The following is a 21,919-nucleotide window of genomic DNA, read 5'->3' on the forward strand; positions in this document are numbered from 1 at the left end:
ATTATTATTATAAACTAAAAATAGAAAAAAAATTATTATTATTATTTATATTACTTTAAAATGAACCAATGACAGTTTCAAACATACAACCCTGTGCATACATTTATAAAAACTCAGGAGAAATATTGTGATCAATTGGGGAAAATGAGTTAGAACAGGAAATCAGATTTGGCTGTAGGCCAGAGGATGTGCTTCTAAATCATAAGTATCTAATCGATCAATTCAAATAAAAATACAATAACATTAATAATATTATAAATTCACATATTGTGCACATTTTGATAAATATCGACAGAATTTAATGTTTTTATAAATGATATGACAAGCAAGTTTCTCCAGTACATTTTGTTTTTGTTTTTAAGGGTTTTACGGCGCTTGCAACACATTTAGGTCATATCAGCGCCAGTAAAAAGGAAGAAAATGGGATAGTAAAAAGTTTTAGAATTACAATTAAAGCATCCAAGAATAAGGCAGACAAATGGAAATTGGTTCAAATAGGGAACAGATGTAGATTCCAAGAGCACACTATCAGTGTACTTAGTTTGAGATCACCTAAAAGTCTCATCCAGATACAAGCACAGGATCCCACCCCAAAACTAACTATACATTTGACTGTTTCCCTCCCAGCCAGGGTATCCGGCCAGGGCAAAACCAAGTAATCTCATTCCAAGACATAGACAGAAAGCATGTTGGAAAACAGACATAGGGGGATAGAAGATACAGTATGTACCTCCCTGCCCACTATGGGAGGTCAGGAACCCCACCCAGAAGTCCCAGGCCAGTACATTTAATCCAGCAAAACCATAAATAATGTTGAAAACAAATGATGAAAGATCGTAACAAATCTAAAATAAAATAACAATAATAATAATAATAATAATAATAATAATATTGATCGATAACAGTAATAAAAAAAAAAAAAAAAATTAATAATAATAATAATAATAATAATAATAATAATAATAATAATAATAATAATAATAATAATAATAATAATAATAATAATAATAATATAATAATAAAATAATAATTTTTTAAAATTAAATTTTCTTTATCCACAACGATAATGATAATGATAAAAAAAATAGTATTAATAACACGGTTGAAGCTGGTATTTGGAATGCTGCTTTATCAAAACAGCTATTTATTTGGAACAATCTGTCTGGAATAGATTGTTTTCTATAAAATTTATACTGGTTAATCGGAACACATAACTGTTACTTGGAACTATTTCATAGCTTCAGCAAATGTTTAAAGATTTTTTTTCTCTCTACTTAATCATAATTCCAGTGTCTTCAAATGTATTAAAAAAGTCGGTTAATTAACAATGGCAATTAACAATGGCATTGAGTGTGTTACCACCTATTCCATTAGATATGGTAATACTTTAGCCATTTACTAGTCTAGATTAATAACAGCACATGTAATACTGCAATGGTTGATGGATTTGCTGCTGATGAGATATATATGCTGCATTGATTAAAATTGTATATTGTGTTATGGAACATTATAGAAATTATTCTCATGTCCTTGATTCAATAGCCCCCCCACCCCCCCCCCCCCCCCCCCCCACCCCCAAGACATGGGTGGAGTAACTATTTCGCATTAATGAGAAGTCATATGATAGGGTAACACATTCTCTTTCATCTATCATCATGACTACACACAAATAATGTTAGATGTAGTGAAGAATGGAAAGTAAAATTTTAGACAAACAAATCAAAGGTTGCTTTGCAGTAATATATAGCCACTGCAAAAGATATGTTTAGTCTTGATAATTTGTTGCAATGGAGGCCACAAGCGGAGTCAGTTAATTGGTTGGCAAGCCTGCAGTAAAGTTTTGATTAACTGACTTGCACTGTAATATTATAATAGATAATTATTTATGATATTGGTGATAATAACAATAATTATCATTATCATTTTACCATGATTATCAATATATTTCTATTTCTATTACTATTATTAAAATTATTATTATTATTATTATTATTAAAATTATTATTATTATATTATTATTATTATTATTATTATTATTATTATTATATTATTATTATTATTATTATTATTATTATTATTATATATTATTATTATTATTATTATTATTATTATTATTATTATATTATTATATTATATTATTATTATTATTATTATCATTATTATGAGGATTATAATTATCATTATTATTATTACTATTATCACTTTTGAAATTATACTGAATAGAATATAGTGCATCACCCTAACAAACTTGAAAGCGCTGAGCAATTCATTTATAAAATTTAAAACAAAGTATTACTTAGGGTAAAGTTCATTGCATATGCACTCACAGACACAGCAATGATAATGAAAATTTGTCAAAAAGGAGGAAAATGTATCGATCCATTGGGCCAACTCAAACCAAAATGCAAAAATTACATATATTACAATATCATAGTTGGGTAACATTGTAATAATAATAATACATTGTATTTGTTGAGCGCTCTACCATATACACACTTGTTCAGATCTTTACCAAATCACTAGGAAGTACTCAGAGCAGGTGCATCAACACATTAATATTATATACTTCTTTAGTAAATATTTAGGATATTTAATGAATTGCCCTTTCCCAAAAATGATTTTAAAGGATCACAATATAAATCATACAGCTCACTACATCAAGATGATTATGATAATTTTTTGGTCAAAAGGTTAGATAGTATTTGTTTTTACTTTACAAAGCACACTATGATACCTTTGTTATGCAGTTTAAAATAAATTGCAAAATATTTAACAAAGGTAAAATTATAAATTTGATCTAAGCCTTTAACAATTGCTTTCTCAGTCGATCAACATTGCTTATTGTAATATACTTATCTTTCTACGACCAGATGACTTCTGTAAACATAGCATGAAGATAGATGGGTGGTTGAGCGAGAAATATGGGGAACAGAAAGAGAGATAAGAGAAAGAGAGAGAGAGAGAGAGAGAGAGAGAGAGAGAGAGAGAGAGAGAGAGAGAGAGAGAGAGAGAGAGAGAGAGAGAGATCAATCCCTTACAAATCTACTCATCCAAGGTCACCACTGGCCTTGTGTCACTTTTGCAGACCTGCCCACAACTACGATATTTTGTAGCTGTTGTTTAATTCAAAAGGCAGGCATTGAGCTTGAGCTTTTTCATAGCGCAATACCCACTAAATGTGCTCATAGAAAAGGGGTCCAACAGCAATACTCTGGCATGGCAGTTTTTTTCACTGCTTGCATATCACTGATCTGCAATTTTTCGAGATTTTGCAAAGTTTAAAAAAAATTATATCTAATAATTTTTTAAAAGACAAAAAAAAAAATAAAAGAATTTTTCTTTTTTAAAATATTTGATAGCTTGTGTAGAACGTGAAACATAATTAATCAAGAAAAGTTTCTTTTTTACTATCCCATTTTCTTATTTTTTTACTGGCACTGATATGACCTTACATTTTTGCAAGCGCCGTGAAACCCTTAAAAACAAACAAATACCTTTCTCTTTCGTGAACTAATTGTGGGTTTTTAGGAAAATTAGCCGCAAATTTTTGCAAATGTTTTGCAAATTTTGCTGTTTTTAGCTTGCAAAAATTGGGATTTTTTTTTCGTTGCTAAAAACCGCCATGTCAGAATACTAAACGTAAAGGATGAGAAATCACAAGCATAAGTCGCTATTACAATTTTTTTTAAAAATAAATAGAAATAACGTTTTTACCCCCAGGAACTCATTTTACACCTGAATGCAGTCAGAAAGAGCCTTTTCCAAGGACAACAATAATTGTGACCTAGAGGCTGACAGGACACAAGCTTTTTCAACTTTCATAAAACTGTGACTCAAACATTAGCCTCTCCAAAGATTGATGATAAGAATTCAGTTTACCAGGAAACGATTAAAAGCAGGTTGAATAATGACCCAAAAATCCCCCATCACCAGCCACAATCTCAGCTGTCAGTTTCTCATTATTTCCTCTAACATGGGACTTTGCTTTTCTTGCTCACTTTGCAGCATTGCTGATGTACAACGATCTCTGACTCCGTCTATTCTCAAGATAGACCAAAAAGAAAAAGTTTCCCCAACAGTAACATAAAGGGCATCCCATATCATGAATTCATTGAATTGAGGAATGCGAGAACAGCATGTTAATCGTTGAAGAAAAGTATGAAATACCACACTTTCAAATAAATACAAATGATATCTATATATATTAATCATTTCAGAAAAGTAAGAAATACCACACCTTCAAATAAATACAAATAATATCTACAATGAATCATTGCAAGACGCTACATTTCATTTTATAAATAAACATTACTAGAGTAGAAATTTAATGATAATGATAATAAAAAGCCTCAGTAATATAATTGAGACTATAACTGAAAGCAAAGCAATTACTTGGTTGGCTGAAGAAGGATATGTATATCATTTTTGAAGCTATTTTATTCAATTTTGTTCAATTCTATTGATGGTCGTCATAGAAATACATTTCAATCATTTGAAAATCCTGCAATGACGAACCAAAATATTTAACATATTTCAACAAAACTGAGAGAAACAGAGAATTATCATAATTAAGCTATACATTTCAGGTGAACTGATCTAGTCAATTCAATAAAATTTAAGAAAAGAAAAAGAAAAAAAAAAGGAATAATAAAAATCTGGAGATTAATTTTACATTATGTCTTAAAACAATATAAGAAACACATCGACATAAATAAATCTGAATAATCTCATCTGCGCTCTACACTCTTTCTTTCTTTAACTTTGACACTTGCGCTTGCTTTTTTGTTTTCACCCTCACTCGTTCATTCTTAAGACAGACATTATGGAATTTTAGAACCACCCCTTAGTTCTACACAGAAACACACAAACTCACAAATCAAGTGATGAAAATCTAGCAAATCTATTAAAGATTTATTAAATATCACATATTAACACTGGAAAGGCAATGGCAGTATTTTATTTTTTTTTTTGCTCTCCAAACCAAACTGATATAATAAATTATATTTCACAAAAAGGAATTTTTATCATAAAATAAGATGTAAAAATTTGACCAAAGAAACAGCTCGTCTCAATGAGGCATCCCATGTCTCTTTGATGGAATATCCCAGATAAAACCAGTCATCTGTACTATGAGACGTATATGTCTGAATTTCGATGTTTGCATCAAAGTGAAAACTTGGCTGATACATGATGTAAATAACCTGCTGATCTGTGCTCATCATATTTTCAGAAATTAATTTCTTTACAGCACGCATATAATCATGAGTATAAATGTACACCTGCTCCGGCTTCCCTAAAAACATGGCACCCCCAACCCATGTCTTATCCTCAACAATGATTTGGTAAGGGGACAAAGAAGGGTCAAATGTATGTTGTCCACTATAAGCAACTTTTTTGGGGTCAAAACCTGGTGGTAAACGAATTGGGAAAATATGGCTCTCTGACACAATGGCACGGTAAAGGCCAATATCAAGCCAGGCAATGTATTTTGTTGTGAACATTTTCTCTTTAATCACTTTATTGACAAGTTCGAATTTGGCATGCATAACACAAGAATAATTTTCATTAACAGTATTGGGATCATAATCAGGATAACCGGGTTGGTTGTATATCTCACGAATCTTGGGAGCAAGAGAAAAAGCCCAAAGATCTGTCCTGTTCACTTGGATGACAGTTGTCCTCTGAGGACTAAAATGACGACGGATATTTTTAAATAAATCTACAACATCAAGAGAGTCAGTAAAGACAACAATCGGATTATCAATACGACCAAAAACAGACATCCATTTCTTATAGCGGTTAGGGGTATAGCTCCCAAATACACCTCCTTTATTCAAATTTCCTAGATTGAAGTAGGCAGTGACAATGGTAATTTCTTTGCTGAAGCCATCTCCTTCTTTCAACATTCTTTCATGCACAGCTTTTAAAGTAGGATCCTTATCATATAGATGATCAATACTCTGCAAGCAGAAAGAAAAATTACAGAATATTTTCATTATATAGCCAATCGAGCAGGATTGAACAATACTTTAACAATAATTTATACAGTAAATAGAACCTCTACTACTAACTACCTTTACTGCTACTACTACTATTACTACTACTACTACTACTACTACTACTACTACTACTACTACTACTACTACTACTACTACTACTACTACTACTACTACTACTACAGTGCAACCTGCTTATAACAACATAATTGGGACCGGCAATTTTATGTCATTGTAATGAAATGTCACTATGTCCAATCCATACATAAAGTAAAGAAAAGTGATGATAGAATGCAAGGCAAAGCATTGCAATGAGAGGTAGTTAATCTTGAGTTTTTAGGGCCGTTTTAGGGGCTGAGATTTTTTGAAATGATTAGATGAATGAAAACCTTATCAATGCTTATCGCAGACAGACTGCCAGATACTCTGATTGGTCAATAGCCAAAACTCTCTGATTGGTCATTAAGCCAGCATTGCCATTGATTGTAAACCATCAGTGCTACTGCAAAAAAAATCTCTGCCCTTGAAAATTGGTCTACATGGATTCCCAACTTTAATTAATTAAGGCTGGGGTCCCAACACACAAATCCACACACACACATACTACCAACATCAAATGGAGCAAGTCGCCAAAAGTACACACTAATACCACCAACGTATCTGCATAAAAAATTGATGTCCTCAATTTATAAATAATTCTATTTTTTTTAATGTTTAAATTCTCTTTCGCCATCAAAAAGACATTTTATCACAACACATATGCATAAAAATATCAAACTAGGTATGCAGATGCCTTGAATTTATGGATGGGTGCAAGTCGATTAGGCCAAAAAAGCCTGAAATCCATTTCCAACAAAATTCAAAAAGCCTGAAACTTATTTTGAAATGCAGAGACGCCAACTTTAAATTTGGCTCACAGGAGTTTCAGACACCACTTGTAGGAATTTCAATGCCGAAAGAGGAATTTCCGCACACAAGAAAAAGGAATTGGATTGGTATTTGGCATTGTGTTTACATATTGTATAGTTCTAAATAGATAACTGATAAGAATTATATTATGATACATAAACACATTGCCAAATACAATCCAAAAGTTTCCTTATTTCAAATAGAGTAAAGCGCCAAAACCAAATGGTAGAGATTGTAGTACTGGTGGTAGTGAGGATGTGGTGTTGGTGGTTATTGTAGTAGTGGTAGAAATGATGAAGATGTGATAGTGGCTGTTGTTGTAGAAGTAGTTGTAGTGATGATGATGTGGTGGTGGTGGTTGTAGTAGTAGTGGTAGTGATGATGATATGGTGATGGTGGTTATAGTAGTAGTGGTAGTGATGATGATGTGGTGGTGGTGATGGTAATAATAGTTGTGGTACTGATGATGATGTGGTGGTGGTGGTGTTTGTAGTAGTAGTAGTGGTAGTGATGATGATGTGGTGGTGGTGGTTGCAGTAGTAGTAGTAGTGATGATGGTTGTACTACTAGTGGCAGTGATGATGATGTGGTGGTTGGAGGTTGGGGGGGAGATATCCTTGGAACAAATTGACCTCACCGGAATTTGACGGAAGTTGCCCGGAGCCCGGAATTTTTTGCTCCAGACCGGAGTTTTTTCCGGTGAGACCAGAGCTTTGGCATCACTGTGAAATGTGACCTATGCTTCAAAATGGTATTACGTTGTGGTGATCTAAATGCCGAAAATAAATGTGACCCGCTGTCTCAAAATGATATTAAGTCAGGATGATCAAAATTCTGAGAATAGAATCTATGACCAAAAACATCAGACTTTGGTTGAGTCCATATATGTATTATTGAAAACAAAATATAAAATTTTAAAGTGCTGAAAACCTAAATTTCGTTTTCTTTACTAGTTAAGTTTAAAAGTGACCTTTCAGCATCTTGTTCACCCTGACATAATACCGTTTTGAGACAATGGATCACAAATTAAAGTTCATTTCAAACAGCCAGAAATCCAGGTTAAGCGGGGAATCTTGCACCCATAATTATGACAGTACTTACTTTGGCTGGTCTACTATTCCAAGGATTTGGCAATAAAATGCCACTGCCATCTGTAGAGATATTGAAATTAAGTCTATAATTTACTAAAATTAAGGCATATCTTGAAATGTGATACACAAAGTGATAGTCATCAATTATCAAACAACTTGTTTCTCTCTATTATATACATAAATTGCTTTCTTTACAATTTTCTATACAAATTATTTAATCCTTTACATTCCTTGTGGAACATAGGGCTTCAACAGTACATCTCCACCATATTCTGTTCTGTGTCTTTTTCTTCATCTCTCCCCAAGACATTCCAGCCAACTTCACCTCTTCCTCACGAGACATTCTCCATATTTTCTTTGGCATCCCAACCTTCTTTTTTCCCTGAGGGTTCCAGTCCACAGCTTGTCTCGTAAAGTCTGATGCTGGTTTTCTGAAATTGTGACCAATCCATTTCCATTGTCTTGTTGAGATTTGTTTGCTAATTTTCTCTTGTCCAGCTACAAGTCTTTATTACTGATTTTCTCAGGCCATCTGATCCTGAGTATGTTTCGAAGACATCTGTTTGTGAAGGTTTGAAGTTTTTTATAGAGAGTATTAGTCACTGTCCATGTTTCTGAGCAATGCAGAAAGACTGCTTTTACGTTAGTGTTGTATATTCTGAATTTGTTTTTCAGTGATAGATTTGTTGATTTCCATATAGGTCTGAGGGTGATAAATGCAGGCTTGCTTTTCCTATGTATCTTCTATGTCTTCATCTTGATGTTGAAACAATGCTACCCAAATATGTAAATTTGTCTACGTCCTTCAGATTGTTTCCATTTTACTGAGATGGGTGTTGTGTTGTTGTTTAGTAATCTCATCACCTGTTTTCTTTGTGTTTATTCTTAAACCAGTCTGTGAGTCTTCCTTGACAAGACTGTCTGTTTTTGATTGTAAATGTTGATGGGATTGTGACAATAAGCAAATATCATCGGCAAAGACAAGGTGTTCTAGGTATTGAGCCAGGTTCCATTTAATCTCCCATAGCTCTGCGCATTATCCCAGTCAATTACTGTTAGAAATATTATTGGTGAAAGGAGACTTCCTTGCCTCACTTCATTTTAATCTCAAAGGAGTCTAAAAGTTTTACATTATGGATTATTTGGCAGCTTGCTCGGTCATATATAAGAATGGGTGCAAGCAACTGGACCTCAAAAAGCCTGCAAGTCTACTTATGACCAGACATATAATCTGAAAAAGCCTGCAAGATTCAAGAAGAAGTTAAAACACGCTGTGTTTTTGTCTGGGTCAACTTTCATTTCTTCTCTTATCAACTTCCGGTTCAAATTTAATAATATAACTATCACTTCCGGGTCACAGTAGCATCGTGATTCAAAAGTTTAGCTTAATCATATGGACGTACCCGACACGATTGTTGGACCTAAACATTAAAAAAAAATTATTTTTTTTTAAATCAATCAAATCCAAATCGCAAAAAGCCGGCGACGTTTTTTTCGGTAATCCAATCGGCCGGCCGGCAGGCCGGCTGTAGCCGGCACTCTTGCACCCATGTATATAAGTTTCAGTTATGCCGTACTAATGTAGTATTTTCCAAATAACTTACTTTGACTTAATCCTCTTCGTGGAACATGGGGCCTCTACGAGCATTCACCATCTATTTCTGTCCTTGGCCATCTTCTTGGTAGCCTCCCAAGTAAGCACTGCCATTTTCATTTCTTCTGACAGTGAGCGCCTCCATGTCTGTTTTGGACGCCCCACCTTTTGTGTCCCTTGGGGGTTCCACTCAAGGGACTGGCAGGTGACATCGCTCCCTGGTCTTCACCTCCTGATTTGGGTGTAGATGGGTTCTTGGTTTGACCTTCTCCATATTTCTATGTTGTAGATGTGGTCTTGCCATCTGATTTTCAAAATCTTGGGGAGGCATTTGTTAATGAAGGTTTGAATTTTGTGAGTAAGGGTGTTTGTGACCCTCTAGGTTTCCGATCCATACAGTAGAACAGGTTTCACATTAGAGCCAAATATTCTAAGCTTGGTTGCATTAGAGACAGCTGTTGCTGTCCATATGGACGACAAGGTGACAAAAGTCTGCTGTGCTTTCCTTATTCTGACTTTAATATCTTCCTCTGTACTTCCTGTTTCACTAACTTTAAATGCCTAGGTATGTGAAGTTTACATCTTGAATTGAAGACCCTGATATGTGGTACTGGTTACTAATCAGGGTTGAAAGTTGGGGAGGATGATTTTTTCTGAAAAAAGGTAGTCCAGATGAAGCATCAATCTTTGTAAATTTCATAATTAATATCCAGCTCCAATTTAGTTGAATTTATATTAAATTCACTGTTTTCTTTCGGGTGAACTCTATATTTAATGGTTAAAAACCAGCAGTGAGGGAGATTTCTTTCAACCCCACACACACAACCCCCCCCCCCCCCCACACACACACACACACACATACACATAAATTATATATATTTGAAAATCACAATAACAACAAGACTTACAATACAGTGAATATGTGAAGTATACAAATCCAGCCACCAGCAGCAATAAAATCAAACGGTAGATGGCCCGCTCAGTATCCATTAGCATACGCCACAGGTTACTGAAAAGTAAATTCATAGCATTATTGTATTTGGATGATGGATAATTCTTAAATCAACCTATGAAAATGAATATAATATATATATATATATATATATATATATATATTATCATATATATATATATATATATTATATATTATAATTTTATATATATTTTTATTTTTATTAAATATATATATATATATATATTATATGCAATCAGCTCCACAATGATGCATTTTTTTTTTATTAATTTTTTGAGGGGGGGTAAATTTATAAATAATATTATAATAGTACAAGAGACTTATCTTTCAAATTGAAACATAAACAAATATAAATATAAATAAATAAATAAAATAAAAGAATACACATAAATTGGGCCATTTTAAATATAATATATTTTCATGGATTTACAATGGCCACCGTGTGCATCACAGAGTTATTATTATACAAATCTTAAAATAAACTAGAATTGAAATCAGGATGGCATAATGTTTAAGACAATAAGGAAGTATCAAATAAAAATAAAAATATATTTGAATTTTAAAGTGACAAATATTTCAGCATCATTGCAATCATCAGAGTAGCCAAGCTATCATCAACATCACTCTAACTATCCAAAACACTGCCACTGTTACTTGTTAACACAGCATTTAAGGTAAGATTTTGATTGACTTGCAATCTTCATCATCATTGTCGTCATTACACATCATTATCATCACCATTCATTATCATCATAATTATCATTTGTCCCTGCCCCAATCTTCTATTTTCTCCCAACCATAATATCTTCTCCCTCTAGGACCAATCCCTCCCCCCCCCCCACCCCCCTCCAAACCCTCCCCCCAAACTTCAATAATTTTCAGGATATCATTTTTTTTGCTCACTATAAAAATACGGAAAATACCACACTACCTTCATCATCATTTCCTATCTAACAGGATGACAACTACTACTACTACTACTACTACTACTACTACTACTACTACTACTACTACTACTACTACTACTACTACTATTACTACTACTACTCTTACTACTACAACTACAACTACTACTTCTACTACTACTACTACAGCCCACTCCAGATAATCGCAACTCGGTTAATCGCAACTTTCGGTTAATCGCAACATTTCTCAAGAAACAGAATTAATTCTATATAAAAGTCACTGGTTAAGTGCAACAAACTTCGGTTAATTGCAACAAATTTTCACCCTCAAAAAGTGGCACATTCAAGAAATCAATCAAACAAAATCTCATGATTAAATTTCGTCAGGGTGAAATCATGACAGGTTGAAGAATCGAGAGTGGGGTTTAATGCTAAAGACTCAAAACAAGGGCGGGGCATTGCAGTATTGGTTTACGAGGACATCTGTGATCATAAGATAGGAGGGCTAGACAACAGGTAGACAATGAGATTGTAAAGAGAAACTGAGCGATATCCTTTGTTTTGGGATTGACAACTGTGAATATGGGTTTGCATAGCTGCCAACTTTTAAAAAATAAAATAAGGAACGCCCATTTGGCCCCGGGATGAGGGATTGACGTGGGCCTCCCCCCCTCTCCACTTTATCGAATTGCAACATATAAAAGTCAGCCTTTTTAATTACTACTACTAACACTAACAAATTTAGGATGGCAGAGGCTAGTCCAAATGTTGCTAAATTATCGGGTATTGTTCCAGCACATTTGAATCGTTATGAAATGACACTTTCCACAATGAGATCAAAATTTCAGAACAGACAAAACAAAGAAAAAATTCATCTGCCTAACTTTGACAAGGACCAATACGCAGCTATGGGTTTGGTGAGAACTTATTGTCTCTCATCACAGCTAATTTCTTTGACTCTTACGAATGTTGAGAACAAAAGAGTGAAAGTTAATCCAATCTAAATAGATGTCGACTTGCATCAAAGCTGCTTTTACTTGGTTTTTATTTCAATCAAATTGCTCAGTCCATGATGGACTAAGAACAATGTTTACAACAATTGGTTTGAGTTTACCATATATGGTATGAAACCGATCAGTGATCAATCAAATCAAAATTGTTATAAAAACTTTAAACAAGCGGTGGTGAAAACAGCATCCCATCATTTTATCTGAAATCGACCAAAGAGACCGCAGCCATGGACGGTCACAAGATCTTGTAAACTCAGAAGCAAAATGTTGCAATAGTGGATGGGAAACTCTACTTCAGTTAATCGCAACTTCGGTTAATCGCAACATTTTCACTGATCCCAAGGTGTTGCGATTATCCGGAGTGGACTGTACTACTACTACTACAACTACTGCTGCTGCTGCCATCACATCAAGGTATGACTGCTCAGATAATAGATAAATCTGGATTGTGAAGCTCCGGGTTATAGAGACCCAACTGTACTTACCAACAATGACAATGGTTTTCTGTCAAAAAACTTATTGAAATGAAAAGTGACAGATGGAATTCCAATTTTTTGGTGTGACTATGACAGGTGTAGTGAAAAAAAAAACTCATGCATCTAAATCTGTTTTCAAAATGAAGACATGGCACAAATCTACTTAAATAGTAGTTCAATCAAAGAGCTGTGTGTCTGGATCTTATATTATAATTTTAATCCCCATCTCAAATCCATTAAAAAAATAAGATGAATACTCTTGACAAAGTGCTGCAAAACAAAGTAGAGTCCAGATTTTGAGAATCCTTTGGCACCAAGCAGTTGGTATCTGTTTAGTGATAAAATCAAATATCCTGTCACAACTTGGCTGCATTCAATTGCAATCAATATTGATGTGAAATTTTAGCTCACTCAACTCTCAGTGCTCAGGCACAGGGTTTTATGCTTGGGCCCCATAAAGCAAGTACATTTCCATGTCAAAACTGTTTTAATGGGATGGAACAGTAAAGTGTTAATAAATTTGCCAATTTTATGTAAGGATTGAGAGGACAAATATCACAGTGACAGTAATATCCTTGTCATGAACTTGACCCACTCCTTGTCATCTGCAGTAAACACCATTCACTTTTTGTCCTTGTCACCTGGTGAACATTGTTCACTCTCCATGAACGTGTCTAATCTTTCTCCTCTTTCTCCCCCCCCCCCCCCCCCCCCCCCCCCCAGGATTGTTTTATCTATCATTCTATCTCTAAATCTCTCTGTTTTTCTCTCTATCTTCCTTCCTTTATTCCTCTTACTCTTAAAACTGATTGGTTGAGACTTGTCCTGGAGACTAACGTTGACTAAATTACAAAACCAAGTTAGTAACCTATTCATTCCATCTCTAAACCTTGAAGGGCTAATATGTAGCTACTAGAAGAAACACACATAAAATTCTTGACATATGCCTGCGGAATCGTCAACTCTATAAGAGTTATCAGGACAGGGTAGGTGAAATAGATAATGATGTATTCGTATTATTATAGTATGTACAGAATTATATGTGTTATAAGTTATAATTCAAATGCTGTGAAATGTTTTGTGTGATATGTTACTTTAATTGTGCTTTTTATTATATTGTGATAATAGATATATGATTGATAAATTGATGCCTTTTGTGTTAGCATTCTGAAGACGGATGGTCTCGGCTGCTATAATATAATAATAAGGATACATATATGAATATGATAATAACGTTAACAATTATGATAGTATTAATAATAATAATAATAATAATAATAATAATAATAATAATAATAATAATAATAATAATAATAATATAATAATAATAATAATATAATAATAATAATAATAATAATAATAATAATAATAATAATAATAATAATAATAATAATAATAATAATAATAATAATAATAATAATTAACATTTATACAGCGCTCATTCTCGTGTAAAACACGAGCTCTGGTCACTTTACAATATATAAATTATCAATCCTTTCTTTAAAAAATATAGCCTTGTGGAGAACATTGTGCTTATTTGAGTCAATAAAAAAAATGATACGGCGCACAACTCTACTGAAAGATTTGAAAATTAGAAATGTATTTTTTACAGATAGATAAACAGGTAACTCGATTTCCTTTTATAATTTAAAGTCAATTTGAAAGTTCGTTGAGTCAAACAGATATCATAAAATACGTACCGACGACACTAACACTCAAAAACAGCCAATCTGGACACTGTAAAAAGTTGTCAGTTTGGCGTTTTTACGCAAATCGTTGCAATCGAAATAATGTATTCACTTAATTACTTTACGGAATTCAGATCTACACTAAGTTTTCAACAGTTTTCATCTATTTATGACATCAAGAATTATTATTGCCCCTATGATGCTTTCAGTGTGATGGTTTCGGGTGGATAATACCCAGGTTTAATTTCTTTGGTAATAAATTTTTAAAAAATAATAATAATCTAAAAAATCGAAATTTAAAATCAGAAAATAGTAGTTGCATTGAAGGTAAAATATAAGGTTTTAGAAAGACCTTATTAAATGTTATGAACCCTCAGGTGACTCCGTAGCGCAGTGGAAAAGCCGTCAGACTCTAACCTTGAAGGTACTGGGTTCAATCCCATTGTGGACATTTTTTAATAAAAAGTTTACTTTATTGAGAAAGACATCATTTTTGTTGTTATAGTTACTGGACATATATTTAAAACCTTAAATTAATCTATTATTATTATTATTATATTATTATTATTATTATTATTATTATTATTATTATTATTATTGATTATTATTATATTATTATTATTATTATTATTATTGTTATTATTATTATTATTATTATTATTATTATTATTATTTTATTATTATATTATTGTTATTATTATTATTATTATTATTATTATTATTATTATTATTATTATTATTATTATTATTATTATTATTATTATTATTTATTATTATTATTATTATTATATTATTATTATTATTATTATTATTTATTATTATTATTATTATTTTATTATTATTATTATTTTAAAACAACATCGGTACCATTCAATGTGTTATCGTCGAGCATTTATATGTAAACGTCGATTGTAATGATTTTATAATATTTTATCATTATCATCAGTATATTCGTTTACCGCGTCTTTGTCATTTTATTGGGGGTTTTTTCTTCTTCTTTTGTTGTTGTTGGTTTTGTTGTTGTTTTTCAAAAAACTGCCAGTCCCATCACTGTTTATGTCTATTTACCCTATCTATGCCATTCACACTACACATCTCTTATTCGTCCTTAGTGTCTTATTCGTCGTGTTTTGTTGATAAAGGGGAAATCAGAAACGCCCACAGTATGTCTTCGTCTATTAAATTGAGGTCTACAATTCAACACTTATCGTTATTTTTTCCTTCAAGCTTCAAGCAACAACATTTTCAAAATCAACCAGCACCACCAATGGAGGTGCATAAAAACGGTGCGTTTTTGTACACCTCCAGTGGAGGTGCATAAAAACGGTGCATTTCTGTACACCTCCAACGGAGGTGCATAAAAACGCCACCAAACATGATCGCCAGAGTACTGTAATGTAAGGTAAGTTCTCGATCCCAGGATTGTGTCTTTCAACTCTGCTCACGTCTGCTACTTCAGGTTGATTTTAGCAGTTGATGTTCTTACCACAACCTGTTTTCACACACGGACAACTGTATGTTCCGGTGTCACGGGTCAGAGGCTATAGTGGCTTACACTTAATGTTGGGCCACACAGAAAAATCAACAGAGGATGTACCAAGTTACACAGACAACGTTGTTTACCAATCTGCCCTCATTAAATGATGGTGGGTACAATATCAAATGAAAATAGTTCTTTCCCCGCGAAATTGCGGGCTTCTTACTAGTTTTGAAAATAAAATATAATATATATATATACAATGCAATGAATTCATAGGCAAATCAAGGGTTCTTAGCGTCAATAAAAGCAAATATAGTAAAGATGTGTCTTGAGATTCTTTTTAAAGGCAGGTAAAGACTTGCACTCCCTCAGACCACGTATCATTAAATTGATAATTAGAATAATAATAAGCTCTTATTCTATAGCGCATCTCAACCATCACCGGGTAGAGGCGGCTGAGCGCAATATATGATTATGATATTAAAATACTTTGTAAATACACATAGGACTGGAACAGGTTCCCTTTAGACGTACATTTTTCAATCCTGTTCTATTGGTTAAGAGCTCATAAAACTTGCTGCCTTCACTTCGACAAGTTGTTACAGCCCTGAGTTAACTTGTCCACAAATATATTATAGACTCCCTAAAGGCTCCTTGTAGATCCCTACCTTCCTACAAATGTCTGTCACTATGTTCAAGAACACCTCATTCATTAACCCACCAACATCTCTACCAGGGACGGCTGGTAATATTGGGCAGGGTGGGCAAATACCAGCCTGTTTTTTTCAAGTTATAAGCTGTATTACCAGGTCCGAAATAATCTAATTTAAATTAGATAATTTTAAAAGTTAGTACTTAAACTTGATACTTCGTACTGAAATCAATTTGTATGTATTTTTGATAGATTGCGAATCACCATGCACCCCGTAATGCATAAACCAGGATACGCTCCTGTTCTTTTTTATCACCCCCCCCCCCCCCCCCTTTCCCAACCACTCCACTCCGCCCACATCGTCATCTCATCGTCACGTCGCCTGACGGTGATTTTGCTGTCTGGCCTCTCTAGTTCTAGGTCGGGCTAATTCAAATGAGCCCACCTTATAAACCAGTGAGCACTAAATAGAGATTTTGGCAAACGAACTTTTTTTTATTTATTGCCTTACTTGTGCTGGTACCATTGATGTAATAACATTGGGAAGGTTCCAGTATTGAATTAAATGTATCAATTTACTAATATTATATCAAGTTAGTATTAACTTGTGTTGTTTTAATATATTTGTTTATCCATTTAAATTATCTCTTTTTTTCTCGTTTTCTTTAGTGCTTCTCAAAATTCATTTATTTAAATTGTTGTCTTATTTGTTTGTTTGTTTTGTTTTTTTGTTTTGTTTCTTTTTAAACAAATTAATTTGTTCCTTTTTTAAAAAAAATTCTTAAAGTAATTACCGCTGTATTTTTATTGCCAGACTAAATATTTTTGCAAAACAATGTAATTTTCTATTGTATTCCCTCTAATAAAACAAAACACTTTTATTCAGAAGTCACGACTAAATAAATATATAAAATACAACCACCATTTTGGTTTTCTCAACAATTGAATTAGTATACGAGAAATACTCTTCTGAGAAAGGAGAGAGTTGAATTCTAAGTTATAGAGGAAATAAAGACGTTTAAAGGAAGGGTGGGCAGATTCCGTACTTGCCCGTCCTGAAGCTAATACATACATAAGATAGTTCGCGATGAAGAATCGGGAAGCTAGGGGTTGGTTGGGTAAGGAGTAAAGATAACACGGTCGTTATTGTTAATGAATGCATGAGGAGAGATTGGTAGCATTATTTTGTCTTAATTGTATTGTATGAATTATTGGCGAAAGCCTAAGATTAAACAAACTTTGTTTTTGTTTGTCTTTTTTTGACTATGGAACTGATACTTGTCATAGCAGACCTGCCTACTTGAAATAGGAAAATAAAAATCGTAGTTTTCAGGGTTAATAAAATGGTAGATATTTTAACTATCCTTTAAAAAAATCACCGGAATTTTCGTCTATTATAGGTATCAATTTTTAAAAAACGAGAAAACTGATTGGAAACGTAATAATGATGGTGATGGTGGTGGTGGTAATAGTGATGGTGGTGGTAGTAATGATGATGGTATTATTATTATTATTATTATTATTATTATTATTATTATTATTATTATTATTATTATTATTATTATTATTATTGTACGTATTGGTGGTATTACGATTGTTGTATTTTTTGTGGTTATTAATGGTAACAATTTATTGTTTGGTTCCATTTACCATTTTTTTCCACTTTCATGTATGTTGTCATCAAAGTGTATGATTTAATGGCGAAAGCCTAAGATTGAATAAACTTTGTAATATCGTACGGTAATCATCATTGTCGACGACATCGTCGTTGCCATCATTATCATCATCATTAACAACAACAACAACATTAACAACAAATACTACAATAGCAATAAAAACAATATCAACATCATCATATAATTTTCGTCATCGTCTCCACAACTATCATTCTAACCAACAGCACCACCAAAACCACTACCATAATTACATCCTCCCTCACCGTCTCCTCTTCCTCCTCCTCCTCCTCCACCACCACCACCATCGCTACCATTATTCCAACTGCTACCACCACCGGCACAATCATTCTAACCACCAAGAGAGCAGTAAAAATGATGCAATTTGAGCTCTGAATGAAACTCGAGTCATATCGCGGTTGTTGCTTCTCGATGAAAAATTTAAAGTTACTACGTACTTCTGAAAATGTAACAGAAATATCAATCTCGCCGTTGAGGGATTAAAGCATCTCTTTAATTTTTCGAGTGAACGAAATGGACTTGTATTGTCAAGGTGTTGTCGCATTTTGTCTCGTCGCTTTATTTTTTTGTTGTATTCTCTTTCGTGATTCCTTTTTGATTACGTTTGGAATAATTAAAATCTACTGGTATTGTCCTTTCATTGTGAATGTGATTATTTGTGGTTGAAATATTTTATTTTTTTAAAGTTGAAATATAATATATATATATATATATATATATATATATATATATATATATATATATTATATGACCGAATCATCTTTGCCCCACCACTATAAATAGGCTAGAACCGCCACTGATCTCTACCATTTGTTGCATGGAATGAACATTTGTTTAAGGCTCCCCGTCAACCACTGAGGATGATACCCTGGGAGGGACGCCTACAAATACTACCAATATTTAGGACAAATATAAGAAACTGAACCACCAAGACCAATAACCAGAGGGGCCATGATGACAAAACCCTTTTAATCTTTATTCTTCTTTTATTTTAATTTACCATAATGGTAGCGTCAATTGCCAAGGACCTTGACAATTGTCAAATCGTCAATTGCCAAGGACCGTGCCAGTTCATCAACTAAGCATGTGTACTTTTAACTGCCACGGAGTACCTTTAGTGTCATGAAGTGATGTATTGCCACAGAGTGATGTTATGTATTAATATTAATTAATAATACTCTCTTTTACTCTTCTTTCTCTCTCTCTGTCATTTTCTCATTTCCCTCTCTGCCATTTTTTCCTCTGTGTATGTATGTCTCTGTCATTTCCTCTCTCTCTCTCTCTCTCTCCCATATTTCCTCTTTTTGTTACGGACCTTGCCAGTTGGTAAATCGTCAACTATTTACTATTAATGCCACGGATTGATCTTGTTGCACAAATGTTTTACGTTAATTATTCCGTATTAAGACGATGTGCAGTATATTTCCTTTAAAATAAAGGCAGAGATTTGCCACTTCGTTCCCCCCCCCCCCCCCCCCCCGAATCCGAAATCAACAGTAATTTTTGTTTGATATAATCTTAACTCATCTTGGAATTCGTGAAAGGACAGAAAAATTAAAAACAAATGCCAACGATTGACAAGGGATGAGTGAAAGTGAATGGCGAATGGAAGAAAAGAAAGTGACAGTGACTGTGACAGGGTTCGAGATTCGTATGCGCGCAAATCGAGGCTCGACTGAAATCACCACATGCAGCTGATTGAGGCCCGACTGAAATCACCACATGCGGCTGAAGAGTTCCAATTTGACTCCTTGGCAATTGATGAACAGTCAACTACCAAGGACTCACTCCTTGGCAATTGACATTAGTTTACATAAAATCTCAAAACATATTTTCCTCTTAGTCTTGGCGTGAGTCATTGAGAGTTCTCTTTTTGGGGGTGGGACCAGAACTTATACTGAGTACTAGACGTCTAGTCTAGATATTGCAATGCTTGTGGCTAAAGGCTAAAACCAAAGCAATCCTTGTGTGGGCCGAAGACCAAATTTTTTTTAATGATTAATGTAATGGAATGAAAACCCACTTGATTTTTTTGAAAGCCATTCATTTAAAAAAGAAAAAGACTTTTGTCTTATGATTTGATTTAAATTGAAATTCTAAGCGAACTTAACGTGTCGTTGGCAACGCCAACATTTCCAGTGTGTTTGTAACTAACCTGATATTTCCGAAGACAAACACAAGTCCCTTGGGCTTGGGCAAAAAGAAATGTTCCTTCGATTTCATGTAATAATGTTGAACAGTTAATATCAAATTACTGACATCATACATGTGTAAGAGCCTGATTTACAGCATAATCACTCTTATAAACATCAGAATAGAATTGGAAATGTTCTAGGTCGATAGACACCGAATTTTACGGCCGGACCGTTCCGAGTGGATTGTAGTATTTATAAAGCAGGGTTGTCAGAAAATATTTTATAAATAATCCAAATCATTACGAAAAAATAATCCATATTTTTTTTTTTAATACTCGTTTCCAAAAAAAATTGTCTAATTTTTTTTTTTAATTGAGCTTTTATATAGAGCAATATCCACTAAACGTGCTAAATGCGCTTTACAAGGGGTCCCTGGCCAACAGCAATACTTAACATGTGGGAGGTGACATGACGCCTGTTAAACGATACTACATTTTTTCGGACACAGACAACGCTGTTAAGGGCCAGGTACTCATTTTACTCTAGGGTACGGTGAGATAATGTGAATAAAGAGCCGTTTCCAAGGACTCAACTATGCGCCGAGCGAGGGTCAAACCCAGGATCGATCCTAAAGCGAGTGTCGTACCACAAGACCAAATAGAGCAATTTATCTAGCTTAACCGACGTGCACATATTTTCAGGTCTGATAACCTATTTTCTTGTGTTCTCATTGTTGTAATGGAAATCTCAAAAAATGACTAAAATATTGTCCATTACAACAGTGTTAAACCGTAGCCATCGTAAAGTTAACGATGGATACGGTTAAGCTAGGCCCATAAAAAGGGTTCGGATGTCAGACCTCCATATGTACATGTGGAGCTTATCCTAACAGCTAGAGAAATAGAGAACTTATGTCATCACAATAGTAACGGCAATAGATAATGCTATCCAAAATGTGGAATTGTTATTGCATGAAATAATATGTAATTTGAAAATTTCTTACAGACAAAATAATCAAAAAATATAAACTTAAAATTATAAACGTCAAAGATAATTTTTTTTAAATAAGCGGTTTTAATTAAAATAAGCCAACCTGGCAATCCTGTTATTAAGGCGAAGTTACAGTTAAGCTTCCCCTTTCATTAGTGACTACTTGTATAAATTTTGTACCCCTGATTCGATTTATTATCAAATACTTTTTGGTTTGTTCGTTTCGGTTTTTAATGTGTTTTTGTTTTGTTTGTTTGTTTTTGTTGTTGTTGGGGGTGAGGGTGGGAGGTTTTTTAAAATTATAATTTATCAATTGAGGGGTAGGG

The 21,919-nt window shown here is 33.5% G+C and overlaps 1 protein-coding gene across 1 annotated transcript; it reads right to left on the reverse strand.

Moving 5' to 3' along the window:
* Positions 1–3,333: 3,333 nt before the first annotated feature.
* LOC144962359 (uncharacterized) lies at positions 3,334–20,873 on the reverse strand. The gene is made up of 4 exons (XM_078895255.1): positions 20,624–20,873; positions 10,499–10,599; positions 8,007–8,056; positions 3,334–5,960 (listed from the first exon to the last, which is right to left on the reverse strand). The coding sequence occupies exons 1-4, from the start codon at positions 20,734–20,736 to the stop codon at positions 5,025–5,027; spliced, it is 1,200 nt and encodes a 399-aa protein (XP_078751381.1). The 5' UTR covers positions 20,737–20,873; the 3' UTR covers positions 3,334–5,024.
* Between the last annotated feature and the right edge of the window lie 1,046 nt (positions 20,874–21,919).

This window comes from Berghia stephanieae, chromosome 1, assembly GCF_034508935.2.
Source record: "Berghia stephanieae isolate SIO BIC M18660-M18661 chromosome 1, UCSD_Bste_1.3, whole genome shotgun sequence".
Taxonomy (NCBI): Eukaryota; Metazoa; Mollusca; class Gastropoda; order Nudibranchia; family Aeolidiidae; genus Berghia; species Berghia stephanieae.